Genomic DNA, 14,869 nt, shown 5'->3' with positions numbered 1-14,869 from the left:
TTAAATCCTAGCACTCGGGAGGCAGAGGCAGGCGGATTTCTGAGTTCAAGGCCAGCCTGGTCTACAAAGTGAGTTCCAGGACAGCCAGGACTACACAGAGAAACCCTGTCTCAAAAAAAAAAAAAAATCAATTGTTTTGTCTATTAACAGTATAAATAGAAATTAAAGTTCTAAAAATGTTAATCACATTGAAAGCCATGAGCTTACTAGGAATAGCAGACAAAAATCTGCATACTAAGAACTATAAAACATTGCTTGGAGAAACTTGAGAAGTCAATCAATGGATAGAGAAGCCATTTTACTGGGTTGTTTAGTGTTTCCTTCAGGTCTCCTCTCCTTTCTGATCTTTCTGGATCCTCAGAATCCCACCTTATTTGGGAGCAGGGCGTTTGCAAATGTAGTTTAAAGAGATCATATATTCTGGAGTGAGCACAGAATCCAATGACTAGTGGTCTTAGATCTGAAATCTTAGAAAAGGAAGATCATGTGAAGATGGAGGCAGAGGTTAGAGTTCGGTTACTATAAACCGAGGAATGTTGTCTTAGTTACTGTTCTGTTGCTGTGAAGAGACATCATGGCTACAGTGGTTCGAATATGCTTGGCCCAGGGAGTGACACTCTTAGGAGGTGTGGCCTTGTTGGAGAAAGTCTGTCATTGTGGGCGTGGGCTTTGAGATTCTTATCCTAGCTCCCTGGAAGCTAGTCAGAACAAGAAGCAGAACTCTCAGCTCTTCCTATATCATGCCTGCCTGGACCCTACCATGTTCCTGCCTTGATGATAATAGACTGAACTTCTGTACCTGTAAGACAGCCCCAGTTAAATGTTGTGCTTATGATAGTCGCCTTGGTTATGGTGTCTGTGCACAGCAGTAAAACCCTAACTAATATAATGACTGACCAAGGCAACTCTTACAAAAGAAAGCATGTAACTGAGGCAGTTTCAGAGGGTTAGTCCATGATCATGGTGGGAAGCAGGCAGGCATGGTACTGGAGCAGTAGCTGTGAGCCCTACCTCCTGATCCATAGGTGTCAGGCAGAGAGAGATAATAAGCCTGGTGTGGGCTTTTGAAATTTCAAAGCCCACCCCCAGTAACATACCTCCTCTTACACGGCCACACCCACTCTAACAAGACCACACCTCCTAACCCTTCCTAAACAATTCCACTAACTGGGAACCAAGCATTGGAACATTTGTCCACTCTCATTCAATCCATTTCTGGGAACTGGGCAACACCAAAAGAAAGGTTCCCTACAGCTCTACTGCAGGAGTGTGCTCCTGATGTCTTGCCCTTGGACTTCTGTCTCCAGAACAAAGACGAAATTCTGTTGTTTGTTTTATGATTTTGGTTTTGAGACAGGATTTCTTTGAGTGACAGAGCCCCAACTGTCCTAAAACTTGCTTTGTAGACCAGGCTGGCCTCAAACTTCACAAATTTGCCTGTCTCTGCCTCCTGAGTGCTTAGATTAAAGGCATGTGCCATGCCTGGAAAATTCTGTTGTTTTAACTACTAAATTTATGGTAATATTTGTGGTTGCTCTAAGAAACAAATACAGCTCAGCTGTATTGGTATTGAACAAAAACAACTTTGAGAAAAGGACAGCCGGGCGTGGTGGCACACGCCTTTAATCCCAGCACTCGGGAGGCAGAGGCAGGCAGATTTCTGAGTTCAAGGCCAGCCTGGTCTACAAAGTGAGTTCCAGGACAGCCAGGGCTATACAGAGAAACCCTGCCTCGAAAAAACAAAAAAAAAAAAACAAAAAACAAAAAAAAAAAAAAAAAGAGAGAGAAAAGGACAACAAAGTTAGGGGACCTAAACTAACTAGAAGATGAATATTATAACTAGAAGCTTGGTAACCCAATGAGCCCAGCAAACCCACTGTTCAGATCTCTAGCAAATAGACAGCAGATGTTCAACTTCAATCATTGGGAAATCACAAGGGGAAACCATAGGTTTGTTGTTGTTATTGCTGCTGCTGCTGCTGCTGCTGTCGTTGTCGTCGTCGTCGTCGTCCTCCTCCTCCTCCTCCTTCTTCTGCAGCCCCCACCTTCAAAAAAGTCATCCATAGCAAATTTCGGTAAGGTCACAAGATGTCTGGAAAGCCCCCATCAGCAGGGCTACTCCACAATTTTCTCCAGAACTTGTAGGCTTAACACGTGTGAGGCCCTGGGTTTGTTCCTTAACACTGAAGACGGGGGGGGGGGGGGGGGGGGGGAAGAGGAGGAGCAAAGGGCAGGGAAATTCTCTGAGCTAGGGTGGCACTCTCTAGGGTGGCACTCCACTCTCTAGGGAGGCTGAGGCAGGAGCGTAGTGTGTTGGAAGCCAGGGTTATACAGTGAAACCCTGCCACCATGTCATTCCATTCATGTGACATTCTAGGACATGGAAAATGACTTTTAGGGACAAGGAGTCTGTACAGGTTGCTGCTTGGGGAATGTGGGGGGCAGGGAAAGGAATCACACAGGAACATGAGGGGTCTTTGGAAGTAAAAGGTACGCTCATTTGAATAGATGATTTCATAGGTGTTCATATGTGTCTAAATCTGACCAAGTAAAAACATTAAATATCTTTTGTGTATATGTGTCAATTGTACCTCAATAAAGCCTTAAATGGGCAAAGGTTTGAGTAGACCTTAGCAAAGGGGAAGTGACTGGTCAGCAGCACAGGATGTCCTACATCATGAGAGAGATGCACAGAGAAGTTCCAGTCACAGCTACTGGAAAGGCAGGGTAAAAGTGCAGGAGCACCAAGCCCTGGTGAAGCTGGGCCTGACACTGATGCTCTCTGCCATGGAATGTCAGCCGGCACAGCAACCCACCCAATAATTCAGTGTTGAGAAGCACAGTCAGCAGTTCTACCCCTAAATATTAGTCTATGAAAATAGGGCCAACACGGTGGCACATACCTTAGTCTCAGCACTCTGGAGGCAAAGGCAGAGGTAGGCAGATCTCTGTGAGTTCAAATCCAACCTGGTCTATGTATCTAGAGTTTTAGGAATCCAAGGCTACATAATAAAATCCTGTCTCAAAATAAACAAATAAATGAAGACTTGTTTGTGTCCAAATATATGTACCCATAGCAACTTTATTTGTAACCCCCGGGGGCTGAAAACAACTTAAATCTCTCTCAGTAAAGGAATGGGAATACACGTTGAAGCATCTCTGGAATGGAATACTACTCAGTAAAAATAATAATTAAAAACAAAACAAAACCCAATGACTACCAATACATTCAGTGCCATGGATGAATCTCAAAACCATGTCGGGGGAACACAGCTAGAGATAAAAATAGAATACACGTGGTTTCTTTTATAAAAAGTATAAGAAAACCCAGATGAGTCTTCCTGTGACAGAAAACAAGTCACCGGCTGCCTGAGTCTGGAGGAGGCAGGAAGTTAGTGAGGACAGCAGCGAATCTTGGGGCTAATAGCAACATTCTGTCTCTAGGTTGTTGTCATGTGGGTGTGGACATTTGCCAAAAATTGACCTTGTGTTCTTCTGATGTGTGAGTTTATGTTATGTGAATTATATTTCCGGTAAGTTGATTCATAAGAGTCCTTACCCCAACCCTGGTTTAGCTACTCTGCATTCTTCTTTGGCTGAAAGTGGTGGTGTTCTTGTTGTCCCTGTACTTCTTCAAATCCCAGCAGTGCAACGTGACCTATAGACAGACACCGGATCCTGCCATTCTCTGCATATGATCCTTTGGCTGCTCGCCAGTGTGGGTCCTTAAAGTGGCCAGTAGTGCTTTCTGTCTGTCCCCCCACCCCTGTCTTCCTGCTCATCTGCATACTGTATGTGTGCCTAGTCCCCACGAAGGCCAGAAGAGGGTTGTTGGATCCTCTAGAACTGGAATCACATGTGTTTTTTGAGCTGCCATATAGGTGCTGGGAAATGAACCCAGGTCCTCTGGGAGAGTAGCCAGTGCTCTTAACTGCTGAGCTGTTGCTTCAGCTCCCAGATTATTTTGTTTTAAAGAAAACTATGTTTGTTTGTTTATTTGTTTTGAGACAGGCTCTAACTCCATAACCCAAGCTAGCCTCAAATTCTTGGCAATCTCTTGTCTCAGCTTTCTGAGTGCTAGAATTATAGGTGAGAGTCACCATGCCCATCTGAAGAAACTTTTTGTATGGAAAAGGAAGATTCTATTGCTTTTTTTCTTTAATTTGTGGTTCTGGGGACCAAACCTTGGGCATGTCTGGCAGATATTCTGCCAATGAGTCTTTATCTGCAAACTTTAACGCTATTTGAATTTCAGTGGTAAGATTAATTTCTTCAGTGTTTGATATCATTTCCCCAGCCCAGCTGGCCCCATTGAATCTGTGGTTCTTGCCTGCTGCACTTAATCTTTCATACATTTTTCAGGTCCGCAAAACCATTACAGTTGCCAGTTCCTTCACCAGTAACCACACTACACAGACTCCTGAGTGGCCCAAGAATGTGTCCATCCATCCTGAACCATCCGAACACTCCAGTCCTGTATCTGGTACTCCGCAAGTAAAAAGCACTGAGCACAGTCCAACTGATGCCCCTCTTCCAGTGGCCCCCTCCTACAGCTATGCCACCCCCACACCCCAGGCCTCTTCTCAGAGCACCTCAGCACCACACTCAGGTAAGTCCTCAGCTCCTATCCTCAGAGATGAGAGGACGTGAAGAATTAAGAACAGAGGAGGTACACCTGCCTGCTGTGCTTTAGAAACAAAATAGCCCTGTCTGTGCCTCTGAAAATGTGTGGGCTTTGGAGCCCCAGATCCCTAAGTCAGCAGCTGCCCAACTTGGAGAACTCAGTGGGGCTCATTTTCTCAGAGGCAGATTCTGCTGGGACCTAAAGGCACAAGATTTGCCGGGTGTGGTGGTGCACACTTGTTATCTTGGCAGTGGAGGCAGGAGTAGCATGAATTCAAGTCAACCTTGTCTGTCAGCTTGGGACAAGCCTGAGCTACCTGAGACCGTCTAAAACAAACAAACAAGCAAAACCATAGTGGGGGAGGATTTGATGAGCAGGGCTTAACAAATGCAGGGCAATCATGCTGGTGCACCTGTCAGGCTCTGGATCAAGCATTGCCGGCCTGATTCTCAGAACATCTTTATTTCCAAAGCAACCATAGGAAGGAGTTTAGACCTAGAGCTTCCTTAATAAGCCAGCTTTATGGGGCAGAGCTGAGGTAGTAGGTGGAGATAGTTCATGAGTGGCTCGTGGGTGACCCCCAAAACGTCAGAGGCAAAGCAAAACTAGTAATCACGTTTTTGCCATTCTGTTTCTCAGGGGTTCCTTTGTTGGAAATAGAACATGGTGTTGAGATAGTCCAGTCCCAAAGCAGCATGTGATTTCTGTGTCCAGGCAAATGCCTGCAGATTGTCTGTGTAACTGATTTCTGTGTCCAGGCAAATGCCTGCAGATTGTCTGTGTAACTGATTTCTGTGTCCAGGCAAATGCCTGCAGATTGTCTGTGTAACTGATTTCTGTGTCCAGGCAAATGCCTGCAGATTGTCTGTGTAACTGGAGGATTTGCCTTGTGCTGTATTGACTAGCTAGTTTGGGTCATTTATACTTTCTCTGAGTATAATGGCTTCCTTTTTTCTTTTCTCCCCTTCCCCCCTTAGAGTTATACCAGAGAGCTTTTATTCTCTCTCCTGGGACAGCTGCAAGCTGCGGCTTTCATAAAAGATGGTTTCATTTTTCTCTAAGTGCAATATTCCCTAGCAGAGACAGAGAAGTCTCAGGCTTCCCATTTGTCCAGGAAGCCCTTTCCACCCCAGCCTTGGAATATGAGTTGAATAGCCTGTTGTTTGCTATAAGGTCTTCAAGAATTGGCCTCATGTCAAGTAAACAATTAGTGCCAGAGGAATAAGACTGAGTCAGTAGTTTTCTGTGGTCTGAACTGTCTGCTCTCTCCAGCCCTCAACCATTATTGGGTACAAAATATCAATAATGCCAATGTCGAGAAACTCAAACACATAGGAGATAGGCGGCAAAGTAGTGTCAGAGCCACGCCTTAAGTAGGAGAGCAGCTCTGTGAGTGCTTTAGAAAGATTGACACACCTGTCATAGCAAGACCAATGGGCTGGAGTGCGAGGGGCACAAGAGGGAGAGGGAGTCAGAATCTGTGAACAATGAGTCAGTAGTTGTAGCAACCGCAAAAGAAAGGCAAGCCTTCCTTCTGACTGCCCTCTGCCTTTGTTATTTTATATCTTACTTTAAAAGCATTCACCCAATAAAAGTGTCATTGAAACAGAATTTGAACTCATTGGCAAGTAGTGTATATAAAGCACACCTGGAGACCAACATTAGGTGAAGCCCAGTGGAGAAGAAATCGGAGTACTGAATCTGGTGTTGCCGTGCAGTGCTTCAAGGCTCGGGCAGTGAGCAGGAGTGAGGGCCATGGGCCTGAGAGGTGGGATTTACACTCCTTTAGATTTGCTCACTGGTGACCCTGAGAGACCCTTTCCAATGGGAAAGTGTGTACAGAATCAGACTCGAGGGAGTCAGAGCCTAGACAAGTAGCAGATGAAGACGGTGGCTGAGGGTGACTTAGGAAGGGGAGACATGCCGTCTGGCTGTGCTGCTGAGTCCGCTGCTGTCACTTTGTTCCAGTTGTAAAGGAACTGGTGGTGTCTGCTGGGAAGAGCGTCCAGATCACCCTGCCTAAGAATGAAGTTCAGTTAAATGCCTTCGTCCTTCCAGAAGCAGAGCCAGGTAAGATATCCTGTCTGGGAAACATTTCGGTTAGCGTTGGTATCTTCAAGCCTCAGTTCATTTGCTTTTGCAACAGCCCTGTGAGGTTGTGATGTGCATGTGGACACACATCTGCATGGGCACAGGAGGCAATGTTCTGCCCAGCTGCAGATCAGAGGCTCTGTGTCATTAGCACTTCTGGGTTCCACATAAGCTAGGTAAGTGCTTTGCCAGAGCTACCCCTCCAGCCTGGTCCTATAGGCTTTGATGTCAAGCCTGTGTCAAATCCTAATTCACTCAATTATTAGCTTAATTATTTAACAAATTACTCCTGTGTTTTAATTTCTCCAGAAAGATTGGACCATAATCTTTATTTTACAGTGCTACCTTAAATGGTAACATTTAGTAAGCATCTTTTTTTTCTCTCTTTTTTTTCACTTTTAAAAACTGTTGATTAGTTCTTTCTGAACTTCACATCATGCACCCCAAACCCACTCATGTCCCCTTCCCTTTGTACTTACCCTCCATCCTTACAACCTCCCCCAACCCAACAGAGAAAAAATATCTCATTGTGGAAGCTGTAGTGTGTCAGTGCGTCTGTCCCACAGTATACCCTTTGTCCACACTTCTTTGCTTGTAAATGTTCATTTCAATGACTCCTTGGTCTGGTACGAAGCCTCTGGCTTCTGCTACTCTGTTGATACTGGAACCTCACTGGGACTCCTCTTAGGTATCCTGTTGTTGCCCTGTGTCATGGAGATCTTGTAGTTTTAGATCTGTAGAACCAGGTTCTTCATGCACTTCAGCAGTTCATCCTCAGGGTAGATGTTGGGCTGGGCCAAGTCAAAGCCAAGAGGGCATGAGAGGTCTCATCTGAACTGGGCAGCCGCCACTCTCCCACACACAATGCCTTCATGGCCAGCTTACCACCAACCTCCTATACAATGGTATACAACCCCCCATACAATGCCAGCTCTACTGTGCTGCCCACGTGAGGTGCAGGGTCTGCTCTCCTCCTGAATGCTGCAGCCAGTGAGGCACATAACGAGCTCTCCCAGGATGTCTAGGTGAGAGATAGGACCAATTCTGCACAGCCCTCAGGCATCAATGTCCCTAGGCAGCGGCCTGCACCTGGGAGTCCATTGGCCTTTGGTGGAAACAGACCCCTGCTGCTGCAGGGCCACAGAAACAGACCTGACCCCCAGGGTCCACACAGGCCAGGACCCCACCATGGTTCCAGGTGGCATCACGGCTACTCACATCAGGCTGTTCCCCACTACTCTGAGTCTCCAGCTCTGCCTCTCTTCGTTGTGCCCACATCCTTCTGTTTCTCTCTCTCTTCCATTTCTCCACCACTCACTTGCTCCTCTCAGTGGCTCCCAGGGTCTCCGAGTGTCTGGGGTTGTCTCAGGAGTGCTATGCCTCACCTGGGCATTATGGCACTGGGCAGGGTCATCATAGGCATGGTCTGCCCCGAAGGCCTGCACCCCACTCCTAACTGGTGTTCATCTCAGGCTAGCTCCCTGACTGAGCCCCCCTGGCACCAGAGTGGTGGACATCTCAGATTAGCTTTTTTTCTGATTGGGAGTGTTAGGCTACCAATCATTCAGATGTCATAGGTCAGAACACTCAGTGTAGACATAGCCTCTGTCCTTTCTGCCACCACTGATGCACATGGGACACAGCAGCCACATCTGCCACACTTCTAGGGTCAAGGTAGTGTGAATCTTTTATATAAGATTGTGTTGTGTCCATGTAAAAACAAACAGGAAGGCTGAGCTATAACTGTGTGGTAGAAGATTGGTTGGGAGAAGATGAAGAAACCGAGATGCAGGTGAACCTGTTTATTTTAGCTAAACAACTGTAATATGAGATGTAGAACTTGGAGGTATTCAAGAACAATGCTAAGATGGATTTGTTACTTCAAAGGTCAGGGCTGGGGGCTGGAGAGATGGCCCAGTAGTTAAGAGTAGCACTGCTCTTCCAGAGGACCCAGCACCCACATGTCAGCTCACAACTGTCTGTAGTTCAGGCTCCAGTGGATCCAACTTTCTCACACAGATATGCAGTCAAGACACCAATGTACATAAATATTTTTAAAAATTTAAAAAGTCAGGGCTGGTAAGATGGTTAGAAGAATAGTGGCTCTTGCCAAACCTGATGACCCAAGTTAAAGTCCCACAACACACATGGTAAAAGGAGAGAACTAACACCTACAAATTGTCCAGTGATCTACACACACACACACACACACACAGACAGACACAGAGACACACAAACACACAGAGACACAGACACAAATACATACACAGGGGAGAGGTAAATTTAACAGAAAGACTTTAAAGAAAAAGTACAAACTTCAACATGGCACATAAAATTTATATTTGTAAGTTATATAAATGAGTTGGTGATAAATTCACTGTTTAAAACCTTGGAGTATTAGCATCTACTTCTTTCTTTTTTCCTTCCTTTCTTTTTTTAGGATTTATTTATTTGTTTTATGTAAGTACACTGTTACTGTTTTCAGACACACCATAAATGGCCATCAGATTTTAATACAGATGCTTGTGAGCTATCAGGTGGTAGGAATTGAACTGAGGACCTTTGGAAGAGCAGCCAGTGCTCTTAACCACTGAGCCATCTCTCTAGCCCCTCTTAAGACCTCCTGAGACAGGAGGAGAGCATTGAAAGTGGTTGATTTGTGTTACTTATGTTAAAGGCTGACCAAGCAAAGTGTGCTTCCTCCTTCAGGCAAGCCCTTCTGTCTTCTATTTGGGTGTTTCTGATTCACTATTCTTGGCTGTTGGGTCTGGAGACACTGCTCAGTGTTTAAGAACAGGTCCTTTTCCAGAGGACCTGAGTTCAATTCCCAGTACCCACACTGGTAGATTATAACCACTTGTAACTCCAGCTCAATTGAATCTTGGCCCCAGAGAGCACCTACACTCTGTTGCACATATCCCTACACAGACACCCATTACATATAATTTAATTTGTTATTTTTGAGACAGAGCCTCACTGTGTAGGCCTGGCTGACCTTGAACTCATTGAGATTCACCTCCCTCTGCTTCCCGAGCTCAGATCAAAGGTGTGTACCTGGTTGAGTTCAGCATTCTTTTTTTTTTCGTTTGTTTTCGAGACAGGGTTTCTCTGTGTAGTCCCAGCTGTCCTGGAACTCACTTTGTAGATCAGGCTGGCCTCGAACTCAGAAATCCGCCTGCCTCTGCCTCCCAAGTGCTGGGATTAAAGGCGTGTGCCACCACTGCCTGGCAGAATTCAGCATTCTTCCTGTGGGAGTCTGATACTAAACAGTGCATTTGTGCAGAGCTTACTTTCCCAGAGCTGGACCCCTTCCCCTTATGTACTATTGCTCTTGAGATGGCATTTCCCTATCAACTCATTCCAATTTCTTTTTTCAATTGAAAAGAATTTTTCATGCAGTTCCTCTTCCAGTTCCTCCTGATCCCCCCACCCACCCACCCACCCAATTTTATGTTCTTGTTTTCCCCCTCTCTCTTGCAAAAGCAAAAGCAGACAAAAAACAAACAAACCCAACCCCAAACAAGGAACAACAAAAAGTCCCACAGGAAAAAAAAATGAAATAAACAAGCAAAACAAATAAGCAAAAAAATTTGCCCAAAACAAAGCAAAATGAAACAAAAAGCCCATAAAAATACCACTGAGTTTGTTTTGTGTTTGCCAAACTCTTCCTGGGCCTGGGACTCCCCTTAGTGTGATATAGCCAGGGAGACTCCATTGGTGAAAATGGATTTTTCTCTTTGCCAACTTGGTTTGTTGATTAGGGAAGAGACCCCGTGTCCTCTCCCCTCTCTCAGTGCTGGGACCCATCTGGCTTGAACCTGTGCAGCTCTCATACATAGTGCCATGGTGTCTGTGAGCGTGGGTGTGCATCGGTCCTATTGTAGCTGTAGAGAGCTATGCTTCTCTCATGAACTTCAGTGCCCTTATGTTTGTACATAAATGTTTAGGATTGAAATAGCCTCTCAGGGGACTTTTCCTTTAGTGAATATGTAGCATCCTTCCTCTTCTGCTTTGGTTCTTTAGTTTTGTGTGTGTGTGTGTGTGTGTGTGTGTATGTGTGTGAATGTTTTCTATCCATTTACCCTGCCATGATAACAATCCTTGATAGTGAGATATGTTTCTTTTCTTTTCTTTTTTTTAATATTTTTTTTATTACGTATTTTCCTCAATTACATTTCCAATGCTATTCCAAAAGTCCCCCATACCCTCCCACCCATTCCCATTTTTTGGCCCTGGCGTTCTCCTGTACTGGGGCATATACAGTTTGCGTGTCCAATGGGCCACTCTTTCCAGTGATGGCCGACTAGGCCATCTTTTGATACATATGCAGCTAGAGTCAAGAGCTCCGGGGTACTGGTTAGTTCATAATGTTGTTGCACCTACAGGGTTGCAGATCTCTTTAGCTCCTTGGATACTTTCTCTAGCCCCTCCATTGGGGGCCCTGTGATCCATCCAATAGATTGTGAGCATACACTTATGTGTTTGCTAGGCCCCGGCCTAGTCTCACAAGAGACAGCTATATCAGGGTCCTTTCAGCAAACGCTTGCTAGTGTATGCAATGGTGTGAGATATGTTTCTTGTATGCAGCAGAAAGATGGATCCTGTTTTCAGTTCTATCCTGTTAGTCTATGTCTTTATTATTGGGGAATCAAGACCATTAGGAGCTCTCAGTGAACAGTGTTTATTGATTCTTGCTATTTTGTAGTTATAGTTTGCCTCCCCCCATGATTTCATTTACTGTTCTGTGAATTTTTATTCCTTGTGTCTTTTTGGGTGTGGTTAACCTCTGCAGACTGAAGTTTTCCTTATAATGCCCTTGTAGAACTGGATTGGTAGATAGAAATTGCTTCTTTGGGTTTATTGTGGATTTTTTTTCTTCGTTGATTGTGATCAGTGGTTTTGTTGGCATCTGTGGTCTCTCAGCGTTAGTAGAACATCTGGCAGGGACATTTTGGCTTCCAGAGTCTCCATTGAGAAGTCAGGTATTAGTCTGATGGGCCTACATCTATACATGACTTGGTCTTTTTTCCTGTGTATATTTCAATTTTCTTTCTTTGTTTTGTGCATTTAGTGTTTTCATTATTATGTGTTGTAGGGAATGTCTTTTCTGATCAGTCCATTAGTGTTTATATGCTTCTTGTACCTTGATATGTTCCAGAAATTTTCTACGATTTTGTTAAAATATTTTCTGTGCAGTTGACCTGGGTTTCTTCTCCTTCCTCTATATCTGTCATTCATAGATTTGATCTTTTCATCGTGTCCCAGATTTTTTGGATGTTTTATACCTGGGCTGGCTTTTTTCTTTTTTTTTTTTTTAGACTTTTTTTTTTTAAGATTTATGCATTTGTTTTATGTATGAGCACACTGTAGCTGTCTTCAGACACACCAGAAGAGAGCATCATTGGATCCCATCACAGATGGTTGTGAGCCACCATGTGGTTGGTGGGAATTGAACTCAGGACCTCTGGAAGAGTAGTTAGTGCTCTTAACCACTGAGCCATCTCTCCAACCCTAGATTTAATTTTTTAAAAATGAGCTATCTACCTCTCCTGTCTTGTCATTTGTTGTTTGTTTGTTTGTTTGTTTGTTGTTGTTGTTGTTGTTGTTGTTGAAAGAAGATTTCTCTGTGTACCTTGATTGTCCTGAAACTCACTCTGTAGACTAGGTTAGCATTAAACTCCTAGAGACCCATCTGGTTCTGCCTCCTCCATGCTGGGATTAAAGGAAGGCATGAAGTAATGAAAAGCTCAACCCACTATCTCTTTGCTTGAGTGTTTAGTTCAAGGTGAATCAGTTCAGTCTCTTCTGAAGATGGAGGTGGGGAAAGCATTCCCTTAAGTAGCGCTTGCTCCCTCCTCTGCTCTGCTGTGGAAGTCAGGCCCTGCTCTGCAGGATTTTCCCCTAATTTGTATTTGTGCACATATTTCTGAGTTATTGTCATGTTGCAGATCAGCATTCCAAAACACATGTTTCTTTCAAATCCATGAACAGGTTCTTTAGTTCTCTGAAGTAGCTGGTTATACTTTAAAAGTTGAGGCCACTGAGGCAGAAGCCTGTTCTTCATATTCTTCTTCATCCTCTTCTTCCCTGTGGTGGCCCACTAGGGTCTCTGTAAGGTTAGAAGGTCTGGTTTCCAACCCCCTGCCTAGATTGACAGTCAACATTCTGTCTATCCACCTGTCCCATATGCATGCCCCACCCCCCCAGGGGTGAACTTCTGCCTATGATGCATCCGTCGTTCCTTGAGGGTCTCTGAGTAGGGATAGCATCCCTTTTTGAAGTCTGTTTTTAGCTTTTGATATATAAAATTATCAGTTCCCAAACCACTGTGAATGTGTTTGCTATGTGGAGATTTTTTTTTTTTTTAATTACAGTTTGAAGAATTATCTCTTAGCATGAGTCCTGGCTATTGCTTCTCTGCCTTCATACTTGACTTTTGTGCGTGCATATTTGAGACTAGCTAGGAATAACAACAGGCCAGAATCATGCTAGCTTTGTGAGGAAGGATTGTAAACTACAGGTCACCTCTGGGGTTTTGGAGGCTTGGCTTCGGGTGCCAAGGTCACTGCTGGAGTTCAGTAAGTGAAGGTGTGGCTGAGCTCTGCGAAGCATTCTGACTTGTCTTCTCTCCTGAGTGAGAACTGACCCTTCTACCATCCCACCTTTTCCCTGCTAGAAATGCAGTCGTCTCCAGTTTCAGTCCCTTTACTGGGGGATTCCACATGGGTGCCAGGATCCTCCTCGTGCTATGCAGTAATAGTCTGAGCTGCAAATGAGAGCCATTTAATGCTTCATTTGAACTTAATTAATTTCAGTGGGGCCTGTTTTAAATGGGCCATGCCCTTCCATCTTCTGCAGCATGTTATTTAGCTCAGTAGGAATGAAGTAGCTCTTTTAACTCACAGGGTGTGATGACCTCAGCTGGGCCAGCTTTGTTAGCACTCGGTAAAAAGCTATTTTTGAACCATGTTATTTAGAAGTCATTGCTGTTCTTTGTTGCAAAAGAAGTTTTGTGAGAAAATGACCTTTGTTCCCAATGAGTTCATCTGTAGTGCTTGATAGGGTAGGTATTTTCAGTGAGAGACACACCATGAACAACCTGATTTTTTTTTTTTTTTTTTTTTTGAAGATGGCCCAGGGGTGGGTATGGGGCAGAAAGAGCACTGTCAAGAAACCCTGGCAGAGTCAACAGAACCCTCTCAGGAAAAGGGTTTGGCTTCCCTCCAGGCTTTGGGGTAGAATCTTAAAACTAAGGCTTTGTCAGGGTTTAAAGGAGGTTTGTTATTGGCAGGCTGTGGGAGCGATTTGTTATTGGCAGCCTTTTGTGTGTAGGTGCGTGTTTGCATGGTTTTTCTCACTGCCCTTCTATAGGAGAAACCTACACCTACGACTGGCAGCTGATCACTCATCCTACAGACTACAGTGGAGAGGTGGAGAGGAAACATTCCCAGAGCCTCCAACTGTCCAAGGTGAATCTGTCTCCTATCACTTGTGGGACCAGGGGAGAGGAGGTGGTTTTTCTGAAACAGAGAATACCGAGTTTCCTGTTCACACTGAAGTTGGGAACAGTCTTTCAGTTGTGAAGCCTTCAGAAAGTCACCATGGCGGACAGCCAGTGTTTGTTTAGCATATAATTCTCAAATTTTCATTGCTGGTGAGAAGACTGTACCAGTATGGTAGTGATGGCTGAAAATATACACTCAACAGCTCTGTGAGGTGGCACACGCACTTCAGAGTTCCAGAGATGATGGAGGTTATCTGTGGCCACATGACTTTATCTGCTGGTGGAGTCCCTTGGGAATTCAGAGTGGTTATGAGCAATAAGTGTCGGTGTCCTTTGGCCCAGCACTTCCTGCATCCAGTGGTAGGTCATTGCTTGATGTAGCAGCCAGTCAGGATTACCCATGAATTATCATAGTCTCTCGGGAACCCCCTGCCTCTGCCTCTGGAGGGCTGGGACTAAAGATGTGTGCCACCATATCTGGCCAGTCATAATCTTAATAGTGAAGAACTGTGGGGCTGTGGGTGTAAGGGAGAGGGGGAAAGGACAGAGCCCACGTCTAGCCAGAGTTCCTGTGCTCTGGGCAGGCAGACGCCGGAGGACTGCCGGATGCTTTCCATGCGGCCCCGAGTGGGCATCTGGCTGTGTAAAGC

General features: G+C 44.9%; 1 protein-coding gene and 1 non-coding gene across 4 annotated transcripts in view; one reads left to right on the top strand and one right to left on the bottom strand.

The window, feature by feature from the left end:
- The window catches only part of Kiaa0319l (KIAA0319 like), a 101,614-nt gene that overhangs the window by 57,129 nt on the left and 29,616 nt on the right, over positions 1–14,869 (top strand). For all 3 annotated transcript variants that reach the window (XM_021159597.3, XM_021159598.3, XM_021159595.2), the window contains exons 4-6: positions 4,363–4,609; positions 6,593–6,694; positions 14,087–14,184. In XM_021159597.3, coding sequence (XP_021015256.1) covers positions 4,363–4,609; positions 6,593–6,694; positions 14,087–14,184 — 447 coding nt within the window. The remainder of the gene's footprint in view (positions 1–4,362; positions 4,610–6,592; positions 6,695–14,086; positions 14,185–14,869) is intronic.
- Positions 8,260–8,389, bottom strand: LOC115031004 (small nucleolar RNA SNORA17). The gene has a single exon (XR_003836596.1). It is a non-coding gene; the product is annotated as a small nucleolar RNA SNORA17 (small nucleolar RNA).

The sequence above is a fragment of the Mus caroli genome, unplaced genomic scaffold (genome assembly GCF_978045245.1).
Source record: "Mus caroli unplaced genomic scaffold, Mus_caroli_1 scaffold_6, whole genome shotgun sequence".
NCBI classification, from domain to species: domain Eukaryota; kingdom Metazoa; phylum Chordata; class Mammalia; order Rodentia; family Muridae; genus Mus; species Mus caroli.
The sequence above is the reverse complement of the archived record's forward strand: the minus strand, read 5'-3'. Positions and strand labels throughout refer to the sequence as shown.